Genomic DNA, 25,246 nt, shown 5'->3' on the forward strand with positions numbered 1-25,246 from the left:
GTGAGCTCCAGGAAAGGCGCAAAAACTACACAGAGAAACCCTGTCTCGAAAAACCAAAAAAAAAAAAAAAAAAAGAAATATGGACACTATAGGCAGTTCTTGTGAGGGTTCAGAAAACAGAGTGAGCTGTAGAGACATCTCTGTCATCTCAGAGAATAGACCACAAAGATTGGGAGCTGGAGAGATGGCTCAGTGGCTAAAAGCATCTGCTGCTCTTGCAGAGTATCTGGGTTCGATTCCCAGCACCCACATGATGGCTCCACTTCCAGAGGATCTGACACTCTCTTCTGGCCTCCAGGGACACCTATACATACATATGTGGGTGCACACACACACATCTTTTAAAGAAAAGAGCGAAATATTAGTAGGAGAGAAAGTGGTGTAAAGGCCATTCTGGGGTGGTCTCAGAAAGACCTTAGGAACAAGTTGTTGAAAAGAAGACATTGCACAGAGTGGTAAAGAACCTGGCTGGAGTGTACTGTGGTGGTGTTTTGGGCCGCAAGCGGAACTTACAAGTGAAGAAATCAAATATTCCACTGCGATTTCTGGGCAGAGTGCGGGAGGAGCGGTGTGGCTTTTTCCTGACTGGGTATACAGACAGCTCCCAACTTAGGATATTTTGACTTTTTTTTTTTTTTTTGCTTTCTGATGATGTGAAACCAATATGCATTCAGTGGAAATTGTATTTTGAAATGTAGTCCTTTCCCCCAGACTAGCAATCTGCAATGCTGAGCAGCAACAGTGAGCTGCCAGCCAGCCAATCACCAGAGCAAACAACTGATAACTCACAGTGTGCTGTGTTGCTAAGCGACCGTGCCCATGGGTTAAGGTGCTCGATGCATCTTTGACTCAGGGTATTTTCTGTTTACAGTGACTTCATTGGGAAGTAACCACTGCAAACTGAGGACCCTCTGTGTGAGAAAATGTGAGCACAGAGAAGGGAGTTCGAGGCTTAGTTATTAAGCAAAAGGGTACCAGAATATGAAGGCTTTGAACATTCTCAGTCTGTCAGGATGGCAAAGAATGGGAGACTCAATGGAGACAGAAGCTAATGGTGTGGTTCCTCAACCATGACAAACGAGTGTGGGTGTAAACCATTATCCTAAAATTGCTCATCTCTACAGAAGCTGTGAAGGCTATTCTTGGTTGTCACCTTGACTACATCTGGAATTAACTAAACTCCAAGCAGCTGGATACACCCGTGAAGGATATATATATATATATATTTAATTAAATCACTTGAAGTGGGAAGACTAACTTTTAATTCGGGTCTTTTGAGGTGGGAAGATCCATCTTCAATCTGGGCCACACCTGCTGCTGACAGCCTATATAAAGGGCATAGAAGAAGGAAGCTTTTGCCCTTTGCCTGCTTGCTCTTTCTGGCAAGTCCATTCCTTGGATGGCATTAGAGCCTGCTTCTTCAGGACTCTGTTATATCCTGAAGATCATCTGAGACATCCAGCCTCACGTACTAAACAACTTCTGGGCCTTGAATTGGTAGGACAACCACTGCTGGACTAGCTAGACCACAGCTTGAAGGCCATCCTAGGAAATGCCATCTATATATTTATTCATTCCATCAGTTCTGTTCCTCTAGAGAACTCTAATGCAGAGGCCAGGAAGAGAGGCAAGAGTACTTCAGCAGAATGCTGCCTGCTGACCCCAAAGGAAAAAGAGAAAATCCGGCAGAAGGCAAGAAGGCAGGCTGCAAACACCCAGCATGCACTGGGACAAACAGGGTTCCGCAGACTCTTTTGGAGATCCGAGCTGCTTCTCTTTCTACAGCCTCAAGGGAACCAGGTGAGGCTGCCAACTCCAGAGGGCAGGACCAGGGCCTAGCAGAGTCTGGGCATCTTCTGGAGCTTTAAGCTGAAGGTGAAGGATCAAGCCCAAGGGATAGTAGGTCCACTGCTGAGCTGTGAGGGTGACTCTACTACCCAATGGGTCTAGAAGGTGGATCTGCTGCCTCCTTCCTGCAAAGGATGGCTTCTGAGCCGTGAGACCCAGTGTCCATTCAGGTGGGCTGATGAGAAGGCTGAGGGCAGGCTTGGCAGTGTATGCTCCTCTGTGCAGGGGGGTGGGCAACCGCAGCCCCAACGGTAATGAATCTGTCAGTGGTTCAAGGGACACGAGGAGAGAGGGATTGCCTCCTTGAATGAAGAGGAAGAGGAGCATGATTTTGAAGACAAGAAGGGCCTTCCAAGACTTGGGAGAAGGGTATTGGGCTAAGCCTCTCTGGGGAGGCTGGTTGTCTGGGATCAGGTTTGTGGAGGTGGGCCTGTTCCAGAAGTACTGTGGTAGAAATCTTTACTTGTTTGGCAAAGTGTGTTAGGAAAATAACCAGAATGCTAGAACAGAGGGAAAGAGAAAGACCAAAGCAACCCGGTCAGCCACAGGAGAGAAAATGCCGCTTTAATCAAGACTAACTTGAAGGCCTTAACTCCACACACACACGCTATTAACACTGTTGCCTGTCAAGAGCAGGAAAGAGGTCATGGACCAGCAGTTCAGGTCTGAAGCGGTTTTATGAAAGCTTTGCCAAAACTTCATTAAAAATAACCCAACGTCATGTTCTTGGCATGTCAGTTGGCCAGGAAAGGCCGAGCTTCATTCCAATCTACAGCCCCATCCCTGGTCTCAGCCCGCAGCCCGCAGGAACTACTGTGGCCCTGGAGCCCCCTCGCCACTGGTCAGATTTGGCACATATTTTAAATTTTATTTTACTTTCACATTTACATGTTCAGGAAGGCTTTTTGAGACTAAAGGAGGACTGTGGCCTTTAGGAAAAGCTAGCACAGTTTCACTGGACCCTGGGCAGATGTGTGTGTGTGTGTGCCAGGGACTCCCTCAGGGAGACCATTCTGTCATCTTGAGCAGCACGTTGCTGCTGGTTGGCAGCCAACATGGCTGCTGTGGCTTTCTTCTTGCCGGGGCCTGGCCTCAGTGCCTGGATGACATGTTGCCAGAACTGGCTTCACCCGAGATTTTATTGCTGATGAATCTGGTTAGCCGACTCGTGGTCTTTCAGTCCAGAATGGTGGCACTATTAGAACCAGGGCTGGAGGATCCTGTCTGTCGACATGTGTGGACATGGCAGTGTGTAAACAGTACTAGATTCTGCAATGCGGGCATGACGTGCCTGCCTGTTGTCAGCGGGGGCTTGTATCCTTTCAGGACAGCCAGGTTCATGGAGGAGACAGGTGGAAAAGCCCCTGCTGCTCACTCCAAGGGCAGTCCAAGATAAAAGCAGGAGCCAAGACAAAGGCACTCAATTCCAACAGCAGCCTGAGTTCCCAGGACCGTCCAGTTCTTTCTTCCCTGTGCCAAGTTCCAAGTCCCCAAAGATGTCCCTACATACCCCCCTCATTTGCCAGAAGGGTATCTCTTCTGCAGAATGAAACAGATGCTTATAGGGTCAGAGGACCTGGAAAAAAAAAATGGGCTAGCCTGGAACTTGAAAGGACAGACTGCTCAAATGGTTCTGTGACTATCACCACCAAATGTCACAGGGCCTCACGCTCGAGGAACATAAATGATCTGTGTCTGTGGCCACAGTTGTGCCGAGATGGAAGAAAGAGGCATCCTTCTGACTTAGATTTGAGTCTGCATGGGCCCCAGTAACTTTTGCAACCATACAGCATCTCCGTCTCTCTTGAAAGTGCTGGGTCTGTACAATCCACAGGTCACAGGTGACACCACCCAGCCACTGCTTAGCTGCTAGTGCTAATGGCAATGTGACAAACAGGGAACAGCTCCTAGCACTGTATCCTCGGGGTCTGCCCACCGGTCTGCAAACAGTCTTTCTTAACCTCTCCTGGGAGTGATGGCTAGTGACCTAATGATACAGGTTCAAGGTGGGTGGGGTTGGCGGGCCTCAGAGCATCTGACAGCCAAGCTCAGATAATCAGAGCCCAACACCATCTGTTCACAGAACTATGGGGATGATGGAGAAAGTCTCATAGCTGTGCTCAGACCTCCACCTCATCAGACCCTGATCTAGCAAGAATTCAAGGGCCCTACGCATTAATTTAGCAAAAAATCTGGTTTCTGATACCCAAAGAGCTTAAAGTCCCCTTCAAAACGCGCATACAGGCGCCGGATGTCTCGTTTGCTGATGCCCAGGAAGTAGTGTTCTACTTTAGTTCTGTTGTACAAGGTGATGCCTGGGGGGATGGTGGGGTACGACACCAGGTGGTCTATGCCAGCTTCCTTCAGGATGTACGGGGCATCCTCCTCCAGGGTTTCATGGTGTCCGATCACACTGTACTTTATCTCACAGGGTGCACAGAGTTCTACATAGGTCACCCAGTGGATGATATGGTCCCCAAACTGAAGGTCTAACCATCTGTGGTTTGGGTCACCCAGGTAGCGCACAAAATCTTCAAACTGGATCCCCCGGGTCTCTGTTCGGTCCTTCCGGTACTTCCTGATAATGCCAGGGGCGATCTCATGCCTGTACCAAGGCTCAAAGCGTGGATTGTGCACGAACTTATCCTTAAAGGCCGAAATCAGTCTTTCGAAGGGATCTCTCACAATAAAGAACTTGAAGTATGTTTTCAATCTGAGGAAAGACAGATAAGAGACGAAACTGATGCTCTGGTAGGGTAGAGAGGGCCAGAGCAGGATAACACCAGGCTAGGCCCTGTGGAAGGTATGTCCCATACATAGTGCACATTGTGTACTGTGAACTCAACACTGCAATCAACCCATTCTACTAGTGAGTAAACAGAGACCTAAAAAACCCATACTGGGCTGGAGAGATGGCCCAGTTGTTAAGAGCATTGGCAGCTCTTCCAGAGGTTCTTAGTTCAATTCCCAGCAACCACATGGTGGCTTACAGCCATCTATAATGGGATCTGATGCCCTCTTTTGGCATGCAGGTGTATATGCAGATAGAGTACCATAGACATAAAAGAAGCAAATCTTAAAAAATTAATGTGTGAGCACATAAAAAAGAAAGAAAGAAAAGAAAGAAAGGAGGAAAGAGAGGGAGAAAGGAAGGAAGAAAGGAAGGAAGGAAGAAAGAAAAAGAAAGAGAGAGAGAAAGAAAGAAAGAAAGAAAGAAAGAAAGAAAGAAAGAAAGAAAGAAAGAAAGAAAGAAAGAAAGAAAGAAAGAAAGAAAGAAAACCCAAACTGCTCAAAGCCCTTGCATTCATCCTCTGGGACTGATGAGAAACTGTTTAATCAAGGGTTTGTTTTATTTTCCTAATTCAAAACTTCAAAAACTTTTACAAGTTTTGTTCCTGAGCAGGAAATCACAAGGACTAGAACCGCAAGTTGGTATTAACCGAGGCCAGAGACTTATTTTATGGGCATAGCTTTAAAGAGGGCACCCCAGGCTGCCAGGGGGAATCAAACTAAGAGGAAAGAATGGGGCAAAGGACTGGGAAGCCATGCTGTACAATTCCAATAGGGAGGGCACCCAGGCGAGCTGCCCCCGGAGGGCTGCAGCAGAGCAGGGCACGGGCTTGAAGGGCTTGTGGTGGCGACAAGGACAGTGATGACCCTGCATCTGTGCGGCTGACCCGCAGTCTTTGGAGCCGAGTGGCTCACACTGCAAGGACAAACCGAGCCTGGGTGGGGCTTTGCTGGAAGACTGTTTGCCCTTCCCTCTGCCCCTCTGAAGAAGCTGCCCTTACCGCTTCTGAATTCCCGTTTTGCTGAAGGAGGAGAGGCGCGGCAGGCCATTTTTCTCGTGGTCGTGGACCACGTTTTCGGGGATCTCTTCAATGGAAGAAAACGCTCCTGGGGGAAACAAGAGGAGAAAGAGCACAAACTGCCTCAGCATGATCTTTAGAGGAGTACGTCCATGGCGTCTCAGGCCTCTAAACCTCCACAGCACACAGGAGAAGCCCACCCTCAATGTCCACTCGTGCACCTTTGGATTCCAGCTGTTTCTGCCGGAAGGAGAAACAGGAACTGCTTTTCCTTCCTATCCATCAGCTAACGGGAAGAAAGAAGGTTATGTAGGGGATGGGGAAGGAAACAGACCGATTATTGACAGCACACAGCCCTAGTACTGTACCTCGAGGCTAAATCTTCCCTAAAAAATGAAAGCGCTTGTTCTCCTCTGAGATGACGGGAGATGCTGGAGGGGCATGACATGGAGCACAGTATCCCCCTATGCCCACAGGACTGCCGAGTCCTCGTCTCCATGGCAGATTGTGCTTCTGCGGCACAATACTACTAGACCAATGGTGTTTCTCACAGAACGCCATGGCAGCCCACACAGCAAATGGCAAAGACACTTGGTGATGAGAAACCCCGGCTAAAGTTCGGGGATCAGAGGCAAGGAGGACATAACCGAAGACGCAGTGGGACCGGGTGTTTGCACGGGATCGGGGGGCTGGACAGACTTTTCTTTTCCCAGTGTAGACAAGTGGAAAGAAACGGTGATGGGACCCTGAGGGCTTAACCAGCTTCTGTGAACTCTAAGGCCGTGTGCTGACCCTGGGCTGAGAAGCTTTGAGTCCCCCGCAAGGAGGAAACTCTCCTGGGTCACTCGTACAAGAGGCACATCCTTGACTCGGACTCGCGTATTCATTTCTCCTCCAACTACTTATGCCCTAGCCCAGAGCACTGAAATGTTGGCACATTTGACCAAGATGAGGGGTGACATGTCCAAAGGCAACTCCATTTTCCAAACTTCTGGCAGTTAGAGAAAAGCCAGCAGTCCTCAGGAACTTGTGGAGCGCTTCCCCCACACTACCCTGATTCCCGACAGAGGGACAAATGGCTGTCTGTGGTGCCTGCTAGCACACCAAAGCACATGCTGGCCTTCGGGGTCCCTTAGTGTCACAAGGGCCTGTTACACATTTCAGAGCCCATGCTGGCATCCTGGCTCTTCTCACCTTTTCCCCTGCCCTAAACGTCTCCAGCTCATGGGCTTCCCTCCTCACAGCTACTCATTCTCCTTATAACCCTGCTATTTCGGCCATGCTCCCTCTCTGTCTCCCTCTCTTTGTCTTTCCACCCTGGCCACCTCTGCTCTGCCCTTGCCTCTCTCATGACCAGGGTAGGGTCAGTCTGCTGGCCACGTTCAGTCTGCTACTTTCTGCTCTGGACTCCTCCAGATGCCTGTGGCTGTTTTATCTCTCCTATCCACAACACCCACCCTCCCCTTAACCACATTATGGAAGAGTCAGGGCATCAGTTTATACAAGAGGACGACGGAGGACCCAGGGCTTTGGATCTGGGCCTGGGCCCACTCACTGTCCAGGCACACTGGGGATCAGCTGAGGATGCTCACTAGGACTTCCCAGCTTTATATGACCTGGCGAACCCATTCCTATGCTTTTTAATTTTTGTTTGTTTTTCTTTTATTTTTTAGGAAATAAAATTCTATGCATATACATTGTTTTAGAAATAAACAAGCTGACTTTCTCTACTGAACAAAGTGATGAGTTAGATAGTAAAAGCCTTCTTAAAAATAAGTTCAATTGCTTATCCTCGCTAAACATTTGATGGGTGTTGATGTCAAGGGGGTTGTTTTCTTAAGTAACTTGTAATGATAAATAAAAACAGCACATGACTCTGACAAACACAGGAAGTCTGTTGTGATCTTGTGAGGTGTTTTGACGCACACATTCACGTAGCTTACTTCCATTTCATTCCGCCGTTGTGATTCGGGATGCTTCCCTCTGCCCTGGCCCATCTGGGAGCCTTTTTGGTGTACTTTGTTTTCAACTTGATTTGTATGGAGCCTCGAGCTCCCACTAAAAAAATCCAGCACACTGGCGCATTACTTCAGGAGCACACTCAGTTTAACTGTGTAGCCAGAGGATGAGGCCTTGTCCTTTCTGTCCGCCATTGACCTGGACAAAGGGCAAATGGCGGCCAGCTGGCCAGTGTTGCCAGGAGCGGGCTTGGGACCTGTGGGCATGATGCTGAACCACAAGAATCGGTCCCAAGGTACCTAGGGTGTGACTTCTGACCAGAAGCAGCCCTGCTTGGAACTCAGTCAGTTGGAGCTGAATTTTAGCGGATAGAGCCTATAATTATTTTAGGTCAGTTTAGACTAATTGGGATTTAAATAAGCCTGGTGTCTAAACAGAGTGGTGAATAACCAAATCCACAGTGTATGAACTCATTTTCCTGTGATTTAATTTGTTCCCCAGTGAACATTAGATTTTCGGAAGCAAGCTAATGTGACACTTTCAGTATACAGCAGACAAGGTGCGGCAGTTTCTGTCTCCACAGCCAGGCACAGCAGACTTGGTCTACAAGTGAAGCTGCCTGAGGCCCCGGGAGGCCGGAGTCTCCTCCCAGGCTCTGGCTGTGGGTCCTGTGACTACAGAATGCCTCAGAGAGTGTGGTGGCCGGGAATGAGAAGAAGGGCTGACGGGGGTGGATGATCTGAGTGAAGACGGTAAGTTATAGCTGCGAAAACTCTGGAAAACCTGCCCTCGGCTCCGTGATCAGAGCATCTTAGGTAGTGCCACCAGGGGTTGGCTGGGACTGGAGCTCAGCAGCAGGATGCTTGTCTAGCACACACACAGCCCTGGGTTCCACAGCCAACAGGGTAAAAACAAAACAGTTTTACCCCCGCCAACTTTTAAAGAGAACCTTCAGGAAGACTGTGGGGTCTTTTCGGAAGAAACCATCACCTCCTTGGATGCCACCGTCACCCATCACAGGTGGACACTCCCCTACCCCCACCCCCCCATGCCACACGTACCGTTCAGGACGATCAGCACTTTCTTCCACTGGGTGTTGCCCACTTTGGGGGTCTGACAGAAAAGGATCTTGTGCTTGTCACAGACAAATATTCGATCGAGGACGAACTTAGAGACCTCAGTGTGCGAGAGGTTCCTCAGGGCCTCTTCCCGGCAGGCGTTTCTGACCAGCTCCAGCCGCTCCAGGTAAACCGGGGGCTGGTCAGGGCGGCCTTCCGAAAGCATCTTCCCAGTTGGCTGTCAGTGAGAGGGACAGAGAGAGGCAGAGGGATCGTGGGCATGAAGCAGAAGGGAACCTCTGAAGCCCCCTTCTCATTTTCTTTCCATTTCTAGAGTGATGGCCACCATTCCCTGTCACTTCGCTGGGCCCCTCTCCACTGCCTTGCCGAGCTCTAAAGATGGACAGTGACAGGTGGCTCCTGTGACTCTCCCAGAAGGCTGACCCGATGAATCGACAAGATGAGAACGCTGGAGTCCCAAGAGAAGAGGCAGTGTACGGGGCCATTTCACAACCCGGAAGAACATCCCTGAGGTGAGCAGTCATGGACTCAAGCTCACCCCCATCTGCCACGGCTCTGAAGGTTAGCGGGACCATTCACTCCATAGCTACTAAGTCCTGACTGGGTGTGTGACAGCTACAAGGTCTTATGGGGATACCCAAGAAAGTCTTCGCTGAGTATATGTGTGCACGTGTGCACGTGAGTAATGGGGTGTGTGTGTGTGTGTGTGTGTGTGTGTGTGTGTGTGTGTGTGCAGGTGTACACGTGAGCACAGTCCCTGTATGTGTCGAGAGGGAGAGATGCTGAACAGGAAGAGCAGAGGAGCCTGGGCGGGACAGAAGGAGCTGTACCAGTAATATATGGACTAGTGTTTCAGGAACCCTTACCAATCATGCCTTGGGTGTGTGCATGAGTGTGTATGTGGTATTTGGGGGGGTCTATCCCAGAAGGTGTGTGTTTTCTAAAAGGCATCTTGAAATAGCAAGGGACCACTACAGGTTAAGCTCTTTTTCCCCCAGAGGTAGTAACTTCTCAATGGGGCCCTTGCCTTGAACTGCTTTTGCAAATAGCGCATCTGCCCTTGTGGTATTCTCCATTCACGTATTTAAATATTTCCTATTAAAGATGCCCCTTGGGTTATCGCAGAAGAACTTTGCAGACCTGACCTTTGTTACATGAATGTCTTGCTGTCAAGAAACCACAACGGCCGCCTGCTCTGATTGGGATGTCTCTGTTCTTACTGGGTTCTAATCTGCCGCGTTCGCCCTGTGAACCAGGCAGTAATCTGCCCTTTTCCCTAGGCTAGTCCTGGACTGACGAACGTCTTCAGCGATGGACACTTCATCCTTTCAGTCCTGACTGTGACCTTTCAGACCCAGCATGAGGATTGGCAAAGGGAGGGAGGGACCTTCCTGAGTATATCCCTCTCCCTGGACAGGGAACAAAGGGAGTTATGTGTGAAAGTGGTCCCGCAGAGGGACACAGGGAGTCAGTACCCAGACATTCAGAAATCCACAAAAGCTGACAGCAAGGACTGAACCTATTATCTGGCATGCCATCTGGGGGCCTCTCCCTTGCCCTGGGTTCAGCTGCTCATCCATACAGTTTGGAGGCTGGTCCCATGTCCCCTGTCACCCCCAAATTCCACTCTGGGTCAGAAATCTTTTCACAGTCTCAGTTTCTTCCTGACCCTATTCAGCACACTCCATTCTCCCAGGGAAGCCAGCATTCCAGCCATCAGGAAGGAATTCAGTACGACCAGCACTTACAGAGGGCCGGTGAGGAGGGACGCAGCACAGAAGACCACCGGCCTCACCGACTCCACACTCAAACGATGGGGGGACACAGAAAGCGAAGGAACTCCGGCCTGAGCAACCCTTGCCATCCCTTATCCAAAGTGCTCAGGGACAGAAGTGCATTGGACGTGGAACTTTTTTTTTGGATTTTGGAATATTTTTCCATCCATAAAATGATACTGCAAGAACTCCCATCCAAACCTGGACTTCATTTGTGTTTTACATACACCTGGAGGAAATTTTATACAATTTTGGGGCATTGAGTCCGGGGCCTTCTCCATGTTAGGTAGGAGCATGGCATTAAGCAATAACCCTGGCACTATAGAATATTTTAGCTAATTCGATGCATAAAACAAAGCTTCATGGCATGGAAATTTCCACCGTGTGGGCTCAAACAATTTCAGATTATGTAGCTTTCATAAATTTGATTTTCAGATTAGGAATTCTCACCCTGCACTATACACCCGGCTGCAATGGCACAGGTGGGAACCTGTGTGAGCCGCTGGGGGAAGCTGCTTCCATGTGACGGGGCCACTGTGCAGTGTGTCCTAAGGAAAGCAGTGTCTTCGTCGGAGGGACAGGGCTTACGCTCACCTTCGTACCCTCAGGAAAATGCTTCTCTCCTCTTGGCTTTCCTGGTTCCGGCAGGGTCGTCAGGGACACAAACTCCTGTTTGGCACTATACCCTGGAAGACAAATGATTCAGATATCTCCTCACAGAGCACGGGACACAGAAATTGGTGGGATGGAATGCCACTCTGGGAAAGGCTGCACCCACCCAGTCATGCCTGACTGGCTCTTGGCAAAGGCAACCCAAGTGGAGGTCAGTCTGTTTAAGAAAGGGAGACGGAGCAAACGAACCTCAACCAACAGAAGGAGCCTTTACCTAATCCTCATGCCTTCTTCTGAAAAGAATTCAGAGACTTAGCTGTGAAATACAAAGCCTCGGAACTTAGAAGAAGAACACACAGGACAAGAATCCTTAGAAAACTGAACTCCATCAAAGCTCAAAACCTGTGCCCATTTGAAGAGGAGGAAAAGAGGAGCTTTGGGCTAGGGAAAGCATTTACAAGCACACTCAGAGAGCATGCATCTAGAAGACATGAGGAAGTCAAGAGATGCAGCATTTAAGAAACTATAAACAAGCCGGGCGGTGGTGGTGCACGCCTTTAATCCCAGCACTCAGGAGGCAGAGGCAGGCGGATCTCTGTGAGTTCCAGGCCAGCCTGGTCTACAGAGGGAGATACAGGAAAGGCGCAAAGCTACACAGAGAAACCCTGTCTCGAAAAACCAAAAAGAAAGAAAGAAAGAAACTATAAACAAGCCCAATGCAAAGGAACAAGATATGTAGACATACATCACTGAAGATGCTCACCGCCACTGGCTCACATCAAAGGCTGGAATGTGGAGAAAACTGGTCATGTAAACAATGTTGCAGATATGAAATAGCTACTCTGGAAAACCGCCTAGCAATTTTCCCCTGGGGGGGGGCAGTATGGTAACAACCTATATACAAATGTTCACAGCAGCTTCATTTGTCATGACCTCAAACCAGAAGTGACCCACATGCCCTTCAACAGGTGGGTGGCTAATGAACCGGGGTACACCTATACATCAGAACACAACTGAGCAATAAAAAAGGCAAGAATCACTGATAACCCTATGAACATGCTAGATGAACGCTCTAGGGGATTACATGTGTGAGCAGAGTCAAAAGGTCACGGGCTACAAGGCATTCTTGAAATAACACGACTGGATAGAGGTTCAGGAGCCGAGGCTCAGGAAGTGGTGGGTGGGGGATAGACATGGATGTGACACAGCCAGGCATAGTGGAACATACCTGGACCATCCCCATGCTTCAGAGGCTGAGGCAGGAGCAATGCGAGTCGGTAGTCAACCTGGGCTAGATGACGAAATTTGGATCTAGATGTCAAAAACATCCAAACCCAAACCAAGGGACAGCCATCACCAAGGGTGACATGATGAGCCCTCACGGGTGACAGAGGTGTTCTGCATCTGTGCCAGTATCCTGACTGTGATACTGCAGTGTAGCTCTGTACCCTCTGAGGACAGGTGGTAATGGAACACAGGGTCTCCCTGTCCTGTGCTACTTCTTTTTATTAAAAAAATTATATATTACACACACACACACACACACACACACACACACACACACACACACACCCTGCCTGAATGTATGTCTGTGTACCATGTGTGTTCTTGGTGCCTGGGGAGGCCAGAAGAGGGCCCTGGATATCCTGGAACTGGAGTTACAGATGGTTGTGGATTGCCATGTAAATGCTGGGAATCAAACCTGTGTGGTGATATTTTGTTTGTGCTTTTACAAATAAATCTTGCCTGGAGATCAGAGTGTGGAGCTGGCCACTAGAGGCCAGGCAGTGGGGGCGCACACCTTTAATCCCACCACTTGGCAGGAGGAAACAGGAAGTGATATGGCTGGGCAGAGAGAGGAAGTGATAAGGCAGGGGTGGAGACAGGAGCTTGGACCCTTTCAGGCTGAGGATTCGGTAGAGGTAAGAAGTCCCTCTAGTGGCTGGCTCCTTTACTGATCTTTCAGCATTTACCCTGATATCTGGCTCTGGGCTTTTATTATTAAGACCAATTAGGAGTTGTGCTCTAAACCTGGGTCCTCTACAAGAGCAGCCAGTGCTCTTATCCTGATGAGTCAGGTCTCCAGTCCCTCAGTGGTATTTCTTATAATTGCATGCCACCCCTCAGTGATCTCCAGAGCACCCTCCCCCCAGAATTTAATTTACAAACAAAAAACAAAAACAAAACTCCAGCTGTCAGGCTAGAGTTTCCATGTTCACGTCAGAGCTCACATGACTGTAAGCCAGACTAGAGGACAGTTTACAAACCACTCAGCTGAGCAAAACTTGAAATCAACAGATTTTTGTAGAAACCTTTCAAACAGAATCTGGACATAATCTATTACTTCCTGAAAACAGATGCACTTTCAATGTCTCACAGAAACATAAGGATACAATAAAAGCACACAACAACATATAAAAGTATTACTTCATTTAATAAAAACATCCCTCGTCTTGGTTCAGTGATGCCTACATGGAGCCCGCTTTTCTACAGCCCCAGGCCACCCCAGTCTAGCTATTCTTTTCAATTGATTTGATTACTTTATCTTTATGTGATTTCACTTTGTATGTGTACCTGTCCCACATACGTGCCAGGTACCCACGGAGGCCGGAAGAACTGGCGTTACAGACAGGTGTGAGCTGCCATGTGGGTGTTGGGAATTGAACCTGGATCCTCTGGAAGAGCATCTAGTGCTCTTAACTGCAGCACCACCCGCCTCCCCTGTCAGGCTACTGAATAGCTGCTCCCCCTGCAGCAAGGCGAGCATCTGCATACTCTGCTTTGGCTCGCCTCTGCACAAGGAGAAAGGAGGCACCTCACTGTGCCCTAATAATACCACTGTGCTCCCACACCTCAGTGACTGGGCTGGACTACAGTCCCTGCTTCACGAACCCCACAGCCATCTTTGTTTACACTGGAGTAACAGTGCAAACCTGGCTGGAGCTACAGGCCCAAGCTGTTCGGAGCCTGCCAAAGGATAAAGAGCATGATGCTTGGTGGCTGAAGTCATGTGGCCACCACCCGGCTGCACTGCAGGGGCTCTGACTGGTCCAATCGCCACTAACAAAACCTGTCACCGGTGGGTGTTGACGTGCTAAATGGATTTGTGAAACCCCTGTTTCCTTACATTTCGGGTAGAGGGAAACGTGTTCTGAATGCTAAATAACCGACTTGGCCACTGGCTTCTGGAAAGAAAACCACCTCATTTCCATGCTCGGCGCACACAGAAGGCCATGGCCACCGAGGAACCTCACCCTCCAGCCCCAGCTCGCCTGTCCGCCATTACCCTGGTGTGTACATTTTTGTGATTTCGAAGCTCCCCAGAGTCTCTCCCTAGCTAACCCAACCCTGACTAACTACAGACAGAGGAGGAAGCAGAGTGGCCTAGTTTTTGCTTTCTGTCTTTGTTCTGCTGGTGTTCTGCCAGCGTCGCTGCTGTGACCAGAGGTCAGTCCCTCCTTCATTCTGCCCATCAGAAGCAAGTCCCCAGCTTCAGGGTGAAAGGGCTGTGATCCCCCAAGGCATGGGGGGCACCTGAGCTCATGTCTAAGATTATGTTGCTAACAGTCATAGTGATGGCTGTTATGGGTTTGTACAAAATGTCTACAATTGTGAAGAGAGCACCGCTTTGTTTTGCCTTTCTGAAAGCGACCACAATCGTCCCCTAGCTGCCCCTGTGCTAGGTAATGATGTCTCCTCCCGCCTCACAGCTCAGCCACAAACCCATGCTACCGGCAGAGGGTAGAGATAATGCAAAGTCATGGGGTCTGACCGTCGGCCATTCGGAGCAACCTGAGGGGCTGCGATCAGGCCAAAGACTGACTGAAAGAGGAGGTGTGACAGATAAAAGAAAACTGTGTACAACTATCACAGACGAACGCAAGGTTTATTTATGACTTCAAATCTTGACACGTCATGCCACTAAATACCTATCACTGGGCTGGACTTATTTTCCTTGATACAATCTGGTCATACACACTGGGTTCTTGCTCAACAGAAAAAGAAACTGGCTAAGGATAGGTCACTGCACAAACTGCTGAGCGGACACAAACCACCGAAGCGTCAAAGGCGGCAAACATGGATACGCAGCAGGTCGGGGCAGATGAGCTCTTGGCTCAGCTCGGGTGGCCGGGGAAATCATGTCGGACAGGTAGGCATGAAGAAAACACACACACACACACACACACACACACACACACACACACACACACACACACACGTTGCAGCTGGGATTCCCACACCAAGGACCCAGCTCCAAGGGAAGAGAACCAGCAGGAAAGAGTAACTCCCAGGGCGGCTAGCCATGTTCCCGGGTTCCCTGAACGCCAAGAGAAGTACTCCTACAAGCCGTCCTCTGGCCTCTCCTAAGAAAGGGTCGTCGGCTTTCTTCTAGGCTTTTTACCTTCAATGTCTCTTCAGTTTTGGAAGTTCCGGCGTCTGTGCCCTTCTGAGAGCAGTGAGCGTAAAACCTGTGACCTCCCAGTACAGAGACATTGTCTTTACCAGAGTCTGCTGGGAAGGTGTTCTTTAACAACTCCTGTCAGAGAACATTAAAATACAAGAGCAGCCGGGCAGTGGTGGCGCACGCCTTTAATCTCAGCACTCGGGAGGCAGAGCCAGGAGGATCTCTGTGAGTTCGAGGCCAGCCTGGGCTACAGAGTGAGTTCCAGGAAAGGCGCAAAGCTACGCAGAGAAACCCTGTCTCGAAAAACCAAACAAACAAACAAAATGCAAGAGTGTATTTTTTAATTCTTTTTTTTTTTTTTTTTTTTTTTTTTTGAGATGGGGCCTCACTTGTGGTCCATCTGGTCTCTTAACTCCCAGGCTCACTCAGTCTCCAGCATGAGCTTCCAGAGTGGCAAGAGTGGAAGGTGTGCGTCACCAGGCTTCAATTATTTACCTATGACTGGCAGGAGTCTCACTGAGGTAGAGTACACACCGTCCTGGTGTTTAAGACAAACCCTCCCTGCCATGCCCATGCCTTCCTTACTAAGAGATCTATCTGGGGATCAGAAGTCACATGCTCTCAGCCTTTTAGCCGTTCTACATTTGGGGCTGGTTCCCATCTCAGAACTCTGAATTTTATCTGTGTCATCAGCAGAAGGTGACAGAGCCCGGCAGCTGACTAGGAAGTGCCTCCAAGATGAAAATCGTTCTCTGTCTTCACGAGAGATGACCCTATTGACTGTGCTGTCACTGTTAAAAATCTCCCAACTCGGACCCTGAGGTCACTGCTCAAACTCCAGCCTTGCCCTAAGATTTGAAGCTCATGCTTCTGACGGAGCCCCTGGTCCTGAGCACCCCACGATGGCTCTGGGTGTCCGATACAGCAAGTGTAACCCCCCTACCCTAGGCCATGCAAACCTCATCAACTTTCTCCCAGGGACTTCAGGAAGATGAGGATGGACCATGTGATGACAGCCAGATGGTGCCCGATGGAAGTGCCTGTAAGGATTATCGGCAAACCATGGTGAGGGGAACCACCACATGGGCTAACTCTAGGGTTTCCTCCTCCTCCCATATCCGCCGCCATACCTGCTTCGTTTTGACTCTCCATTGGTAAAGTGGGACAGAGAGGATGGAGAAGCATGGGATATTAGATGCCCTTAGAATAGCTAGGCACCTACCCAGAGTTCTTGGTGGTATAGAAGGAGCCTACAGACAACTGGTCAAACTACTATGTCACAGGTTAGGACAGCTACTAGACGTAAGTGGTGAACACTGCTGGTCGAGACGCACCTCTAATGAGCTGGGTACCACAGAAGGATGCACAAAGCTCTCTGCTCAGTTCCTAGGACCTGCTTCTCGGGCCAGTCTACCGCACTAATGAGCTGTCCCCACAAGAGCCATGCCCCTCCTCTCCTCAGCTCCTCCCCTTGGCCCTGGAGGAAGTGGTACAGAACCTCCATGCACACGGCAGCCCTCCACTAACCTGCCTCTCAGCTGGTGACGTCAGAGCAGGGCGTGTGTCCATTTGGTAAGTGAACACAGAGGCGTAGGTTAACAGACGGCAAGACCGGGAAGCAGAATCAGCTTGCCTGAGACCTAATCTGGCACTCGTCTTCATCCTCTTCCCCTGAAAGTCTTTGGCTAGTAAAGGGAGATGAAATCCTACAACACAGCCTCCCAAGGCCCGTTTAAAGAACCCCTGCTTCCGCTACGCCGAGGGGAAACCATCCACCGCACGTCGCCAGCGTCAAACGGCTGGCGCCCTGGCTGAGCAACCACAGCCAGTGTTCTCCGGACATGAGGCAGAGTCCTGTGACATTCCTTGCAGCCAGGCACTCAGAGGCACGGCAGGAAGGAAGCATCTCTATCCCAAAGGTGACACAGTGGCTTCAGCCACAAAGAAAGCACCTCTTGAGGAGAGCAGGAGGGACTCAACATAGCCATCTCCTCCCCTCCCCTCCTCCATCTGGTTTCCGGTCTACGAAGACTTGGGAAGCCCCCTCGTATCCTTTGGTCAGGACAGTGGTCCTTTACGCTTGGTGCCTGGCAAAAGTGCTGCAGGAGAATGCCACCAGCCCATAAATTCATTCTGCCGTGAAGCACACCTACCGTCCGGGTCTTTAAACGTCAACGTGATGAACTTGCTGGCCACCATGAACATGAAAATCACCCAGAAGCATGCAGCCAGCAGAAGCCACTGGTGGTGCATGTTGTCAGGCAGGAGCCATTCAATGATCCTTCCTGGAAGACACAAGCGAGAGGCCTCGGCCATTCAAGCAATTAAAAAAAAAAAAGTAAGATAACACAGGTGTGATTCCAATGAGCAGAACCAATATCCTCGAGAACATTTCTTCTTTGCTACGGTGGGTATTCCGACTTGACATTTAATTTAACATTTCATATTTAATGGATACCACTGAATGGGGCTATAATCTTATAATTAAATCAACTTCCAACACCCAATGGAGGGGAATAACAGTGAACAAATATCATCCTGGAATCCAGGAGATTTTGATGCTGCAGATCTGCCTCCTGATTCCTGTCTCCCAGGGCAGTGTCATAAGAAGCTCCTGGAAGAGCCTGGAAGGAGGAGGGGGTCCAGCAGGAGGCCTGCCAAGGACTAGACTAGATCTTTGTTGGGCAATTCCTGGAGGGCAGACACCAGGCTGAGGCAGGCACAAGACGCTGTGTTTAAAATGCTGACTGGTGGACAAGGTGTATCCACACGGAGAAAATCTAAGTAAAAAATAAATAAATAAATAAATAAATAAATAAATAAATAAATAAATAAAGAAAAAGAAAGAGAGAAAGAGAGAGAGAGAGGAAGGAAGGGAGGGAGGGAGGGAGGGAGGGAGGAAAGAGAGAGAGAGAGAGAGAGAGAGAGAGAGAGAGAGAAAGAAAGAAAGAAAGAAAGAAAGAAAGAAAGAAAGAAAGAAAGAAAGAGAGAGAGACCTGTGCTTCTATAACCTAAGGTCATTTGCCTCAAGGACCTGTGTAGAAGTTTGGGGTGGGTGCTCTTCATGTTATCGGCTGGGAGGGATATAGGGCATTATCTGTTGGTCCTCAGCCCGTCACAGAAAAGTCACACTCTGTTGCAAGGACACACAAGGAACCAGGAAGTCAATCCTCAGCAGGAGGGACAAACAAGTACGTTTCAGTCAAGTGGCCCTTCTTGAAGCAGGATTAGACCACGCAAAGAGATCAAACTCGGCTGTCTGCCACCAGCTGACGAAGGTCGGACACCACTCTAGACAAGAGAACCGGTCTCCCCGTCTGCGGCTGCTAACAGTGGGTGATTTCAGAAAGGAGCTTCCTAGGCCGGCCTGGTCAGAGCTCAGTCAAGACCCAGGAAATAATAACCCTCCTCATTCCCCGAACACCCTAGTCTAGAGTGTCCCTAGAAACCCAGCTCCCTCCACGGCACCTAGTGAGGGGTTCTCTGACGTCCCTGTCTGAATACAGTTTGCCAGGGAGCCTGCCACCTCCCACACTGCATACACTTTCCAGGGTGTCTTGTGGGTACGCTCAGGCACCCACAAGTGAGGCCCAGGGTGTTTTCACTGGGGTCTCCAAGTATGGTGGCCAAATTATATACAAAAATAGGAGCCCAGTTTAGTTTACATTTCGCACAAACAAATACATTTACAGGATCTACTCAAACAAACAAAAATCTCTGTATTTTTCTGGGCGTATATATTGGGCCTAGCGTTTCCTGCACGTCCCCAGGCAAGGCTGCCAGAGTAAATACATAGAAATGGGACGTGCCTCATTAAGTTTCTAGGAAACAACACATACATTTTCGACATGTCTTAAATGTTGCATGGGACATACCTAGAGTGAAGAAGCGATTTGCCACTTCTGAAACAGAGATTTAGCTGAGTGTTTGCAGTTTACCTGTTAGAAGACGTGCCAAATCCCTCAGCTGCCTGAGGTAGGCTGCTCCGTGTCTCTGGGAAGTCTCATGAAGCCTCATTCTCTCTTCCCTCCTCAACGGGGCAGCTCAGTGCAATGTGGAATTTTAAACTTCCCTCTAATCTCAGCCTGGCCTGACTTCAGACTGCCTCTCAGGCCACCAGCTCTGTGACTTAACCTCCAGAGTCCACCTCAGACACGAGGCCTTCATCCTCGCAGGGACACACAAAACGAAATTGTGTCAGCAGAGGACTAGTGCATGTTGTGAGCTAGATCACCCCAGGGCTTTCCCTGAGGCCCCGATGTATGGAGACAGAAAGTAGTTCCATCTCCAAACCAGGAACATGCTTGGCAGAACCAGAAATGGCCTGCTGCCAGGGCCTTGGGGAAGCTGTGGCTTGCGGATTTTGAGAACCTCTTTCTACCCTAAGGGGCTATTGGTTATCAGTCCCCAACTTGCTGCATGTTCCTCTCTGACATCCTTGAGGTAGCCTGTGTTCCCCTTGGGCAACACTGATTAGCTACCTGCTGGCTTTGTCCCAGGATGGCTTTCTGCTGACTCTACCCCATTTTTCTCCCCAAAATAGTATATAAGACACTGTACTTCTGAACAAGCTTGCTTGGCATAAGACACAGCTTGGGCAGGAAGCCCTGACCCCGGCTTTCTGTCTTGTATCTTTCTCATCTCCTGGCCCTCCCACTTAGGACCCCGTCACTGAAGAATGGCCTGTTGGTTCAGGTCAAGCACCCACTCCCTACTGTCTAGACCCTGGTAGAACCAGGTTGGCCAACCCCTCGGCACCCCTCCACGTTCTTCTACTGTGGTGACGGGAAATGAATACAGCAATGCAGTGTGTCCCAGAGAGATGGGAAAGGAGGGTAGAGATGCCATCTCAGGTGATGTCTTGCTTTGCCCTCCGACAGACAGGTGAGAGTCAGGCTGTGCTGGATCCTGCGGTCCCAAGTTCATTCAACGTGTCCTCAAGACAGTGACTCTTGGAGGAGGCACCCCCACGGGCTGGATGGGAGTGGCCTGCTGAGAAATCCTGCAGCGGAGAGGCTGGTGGGGTAGCAGAGGAATAAAGTGGCCAGACGGAGTCTCAGGGAGCTGGGGGCAGTTCCGAACAAAGAGGCCCTTGTGCGGAATGGCCCACTCTCTCCTGAGCTGTGTTCTGTGAGCGAGGGCACACAGAGGAGGCCTGGGATGCCCCCTCTCACACACACAGATTTGCTCACTCTGCATAGCCGCTGACAGGGGACACCCAGGCACTGACCCCTCTGTTCATTTCCCATGAGCATTCTGGTCCCTGAGCACACCTTCAGGCTCTGGGGGTGGGGGGTTATATTAATGAATCTAATCTCAGTGGGAACTGGTCTTCTGAGGGCATCTGATTGGGTGTACCCACTGGGCCCACCCACCTTTACAGAAGCTGGAAGGGATCCATAAACAGTTCTCTGAAACGCTGAGCCTCACAGACACTGTAGGAAGCCTGGTGTGGCAGGGAGGAACTTCAGAGTCAGAGGCTGGAAAGTCCAGCCATGCTTGCCCTGCAGTATCCTTAAACCAAGGACTCCCAGGCGCTCTCCACTGGGCTGGTACCAAGGCAGGGCTGGTACCAGAGCATGTCTATCCTCCTTGCCCTCTAGCTGGGTGGCTGCAGACTTTTGGTGAATGGCTGCCTGGGCCCCAAATTTCTCAGTTCTATGGATAAAACTACCATCTGCACACGTGCCAATCTGTTGATGTTCCCACAGAAGAGTCTGTTGCGGTATCTCAACATTCACACAGCTTATAGTCACATCCAGTGTGCACTTTATTTTCCAAAAAGTTTAATTTTCAATGCAATGTGTGTAAAATGTCCTCAGTGCTGATAGTTAGACAGTCCCTTTCTTTCCCAGCCCAGCTCCTGTGCAGGCTTGGGGGAGGTAGAGAAGCAATTCCAAGGCTCCAACTTCTCTCCTACCCACTCTACAACTCATTTACTGCCCTTCTTAAGACACAAGGATCTCCTGTGGGGCATGAGGACCTGGAAAGCCTATGAGCACAAACACTAGCTCCCGTTCAAACTGGTCCTCTGAAAAGAACGGCAATGCCGCCGGGCGGTGGCGCACGCCTTTAATCCCAGCACTCGGGAGGCAGAGGCAGGCGGATCTCTGTGAGTTCGAGGCCAGCCTGGGCTACCAAGTGAGTTCCAGGAAAGGTGCAAAGCTACACAGAGAAACCCTGTCTCAAAAAACCAAAAAAAAAAAAAAAAAAAAAAAAAAAGAACGGCAATGCCAAGTCCTTACCGGTGTCTCAAGACCAGCCCAGGCTAGACTGTTGCTGACCCATGACCCCACGTCCTGCTGTGGGCTCTTTACCGCTGATGTTCAAAGTGCTCCCACACCACGAGGAGAGGGAGGGCCACTTTCCCTCATCACAGGCCGGTTGGTGCCCCAACATTGGTCTCTCTCATCTGGCAGCCCTGGGCTCTTGCTAAGCACTGCCTGTTGCCCCTCCATGCATGTGAGCCCGTGCCAACTGGTTCACATACCAAGGACTAGAACAGCACCTCATGCACACAGACCTCAGGAAGCAGCTTGCTAATGTTGCCATCTTCCTAAAGCAGGGTGCCACCTTGAAGACTCAGAGGGTTCCAGCCTCAACATGAGGGACACTAATCATTCAATACCCAATAACTGACACCAGGAAACATCAAAACTCCTAGCACTTCAGTGTTACTTGAAATCAGGTACTTTCTAAGTCACAGTGTGCGCATGTTCTTGAATTGCCACTGAACTTAAAACATGCTGCTGTGTTGAAGAGACAGCTCAGTGGTCAAGAGCTTTTGCTGTTCCTCCAGAAGACCGGATGAGGTTGGCTCCCAACACCTACGTCTGGCGGCTCACAACTGCCTGTAACCCCAACCCCAGAAGATTCTACCAATGCCTGCTTCTGGCCTCTGTGAACACCTGCACTCACATGCACATGTCCATATGGACCCAGACATATACATAAATAAAAATAAAATAAATCTTTATGTTGATGGAAGAGTTAAGAAATCATGCTGGGGTCCAAGAACTTTAAGTTTAAAAGAAAACACTAATACACTAAAAGGCAAGCCTATGGGATAGACCCAGCGTCAACATGTATCATCAGTACATAGAAAAGGGAGAGATACAGGACTGGTGTCTGATCCTATTTGTTAATAAAAATAAAACAGGCATACATACTGTACTTGAGAATATGACTATGTGCATATGCATACCATAATATACAGAATTATACCCAAGAAGATGGAGAAACAGTCACTTTTACGTTAGACATATTTGTTTTAAAAGTTTTTTTTTCTACAGCACATAGCCTTCTCACAATAAAAAACGAAGGAAATATCAAAGAATGCCACCTACACCCACACACCCTGATGCTTTTAGCTGCTGTTTAATTTTTTTTTTTCTGCATCACTAGTATTAGCCACAGTTTCTTCACCACATGCAGTTTGGGGAAAGGGAGGTATGGACTTTTCTAGCCAGGAAAAACTGGAGAGCGGGCCAATGTGCCAATGCGCTTTTGGAACATTGGGCAAATGCATATTTCTCTTCCTTGGTTAATTCCTATTTGCTTTAAAACTGTGTAATTAAGCATAAACTGCAGAGAATAATACAGCAAAGACCCTTTCCTAACACCCCACTGTGGTTTTGCTGACCTTGGGTTTTCTTTCAAGGAAACGGGGCTACAGGCATGGTTGGAGCGTCTCCCTCCACTTGTCTGAGCTGCTGTACTTCAACCAGAGGAGACACAAAGCAGGTAGTTCTTTCCCTGTGACAGGACAGAGTGGGTGGGGGTAGAGCGGGGCAGTTAAATCGGGCTGGCAGAGAAGACTGCGTTGCCCATGGTGCTCACCAAACAGACACACTACAGCTGGTGAAACCAGACCGGGGAGACACACAATGTTTAAGCATTTAGCGTGCCCGCTCATGGCCTATAGTGAGACAATAGAGTGGTTCGTTCACACAGGCACAAGCGGAAAAGCCGTGACTCAAAGGAACACGGTTCAAACATAAGCCAGACCTTGGCTTCCAAGTTGCATGCAATGTGAGCCAACTAGTGAGACTCTAGCCTAGTCCTCTCTCAAAACACCCATTCCCCTCGGTTCCTACGTTACTCCTCTTTATAACACAGGAACCCCAGAAGTGAGGAGGCTAGAAAGTTCACAGAAAAAAAAAAAAGCGCCACACCAATGTTAAATGTTCTGATTTAAAACTTCCACGAGAGTCTGGGGAGATGGCTCAGCTGTGAAGAGTACTTGCTTCTCCTTCAGAGGATCAGCGTTCGGTCCCCAGCACCCATACTGGGCAGCTCCCAACCACCCATAACTCTAACTCCAGGGGATCCAAGGCCATTTCCTGGCTTTCGTGGGCACCTGCACCTGCACATACATGCACACAGACACACACAGACACAAACAATAAATCTTTACACAACGATAAACTTTAGTGATTGTGGAGAGGTAGACTGTGACAGGTCTGCAGGCCAATCATCTTGGGCTATCTTCAGCATGCAAAATATTCATTTACTGCCCAGCTCTGTGGGTGGCCTAACATCCTTGTGACTCCGTGATAAATTCATTTAGAATGTATGAACAGACCCCTAGCTTCCAACAACTGGAAGACTAAGCCTGCCACCAGATAGTATCTGAGGCCCACAGCAGAGGCTGCCCTACTTTGCTGGAGCCCACATACCCGATGTTAATGTCTTTGGAAACTGAGTGGTTTTCTTTGCTCTGTCACGATAAAACTTGATGAAATTGCTACCAGTTAGAATGTGGTATCCGAATCCACGTTCCCAGGCCATGATCATTCACATTCATCCCCAGAACAACCATTTCTTATTTCCTTTGAAGTGACCGTGTGCTTTATTTTTTTTTTAATTTTTATTTTTGGCATGGACATATACATGTGTAGCTAAGTTGAATGGACAAAGTAATTAAAAATTAATCATTTCTCAAATTCACCATAAAAAACGTATGTTCTTTCATCCGATAGGATAGGTGTTGGAGACACAACAGTCTCAATTGTCCTTGTCGACTCTCAAGTCTAATAAACCCACAGGAACCTGGCCCCTGCCGCAGGCCCAGGGGTCTGGTTAAAATGCAGATTCTTGGCACATTCCAGAGCAATAGGTACTCTTCCTCCATCTTAAGAGGACTGGCTGCAAAATCTTATGGAGCCATGGCAGTCCAATGAGACTCTGAATTACAGTGCTCTTAATAAACAGCTGAGAAGGTTTAATTAGAATCTAAGCCAATCTTCCATGAGTGTCTCTATCTCACCCCTTTCTTGCTCTTCCATCTATGGGGAACTAGACTCTGTACAGAGTTAAGATTCGCTGCCCCCGGGGAAAGAAACCCTGTGACGATGTGCCCTATTTTCTAAACAAAAAGCACCCCCAATTCTCCCAGCCTCACTTCTCTGTACCGTGCCCCTAAATACAAATCTTCTCCGTGGGGCTTGCCACCACGCCAGGGCGTTAAGGTCCAGGCTCACAATGTCCAGCTGCAAGGGGACTGGAGGCTGGCATTGCCGTGCTTCCCTCAGGGTTCCATTAAAGGCCACCGCTTCCCGGTAACCAGGTGATGAATAGCCTTGAAAAAGCCTGACATTTTCTGTAATTAACTCCCCATTGTTCAAGGAGCCAATACAGCCCCCACCATGCCACTTCCAGCTCATGGCGAGGGCAGAGCTGAATGTGCCCACACCTCCCTGGTCACAGCGTGCTCCTGCACACAGAGCCCCAGCCCCCAGGAGCTGGCATATCCATCTT

At 49.3% G+C, this 25,246-nt stretch overlaps 1 protein-coding gene across 4 annotated transcripts in view; it reads right to left on the reverse strand.

Annotated features, from left to right (window-relative positions):
• Positions 1–2,391: 2,391 nt before the first annotated feature.
• Positions 2,392–25,246, reverse strand: part of Chst10 (carbohydrate sulfotransferase 10) — a 28,183-nt gene continuing 5,328 nt past the window's right edge. For all 4 annotated transcript variants that reach the window (XM_028865749.2, XM_028865746.2, XM_028865750.2 and 1 more), the window contains 5 exons: positions 17,641–17,772; positions 11,065–11,156; positions 8,678–8,912; positions 5,640–5,745; positions 2,392–4,561 (listed from right to left, as the gene is read on the reverse strand). In XM_028865749.2, coding sequence (XP_028721582.1) covers positions 4,024–4,561; positions 5,640–5,745; positions 8,678–8,912; positions 11,065–11,156; positions 17,641–17,772 — 1,103 coding nt within the window. In that variant the 3' untranslated portion in view covers positions 2,392–4,023. The remainder of the gene's footprint in view (positions 4,562–5,639; positions 5,746–8,677; positions 8,913–11,064; positions 11,157–17,640; positions 17,773–25,246) is intronic.

Source organism: Peromyscus leucopus, chromosome 16_21, assembly GCF_004664715.2.
Source record: "Peromyscus leucopus breed LL Stock chromosome 16_21, UCI_PerLeu_2.1, whole genome shotgun sequence".
NCBI classification, from domain to species: Eukaryota; Metazoa; Chordata; class Mammalia; order Rodentia; family Cricetidae; genus Peromyscus; species Peromyscus leucopus.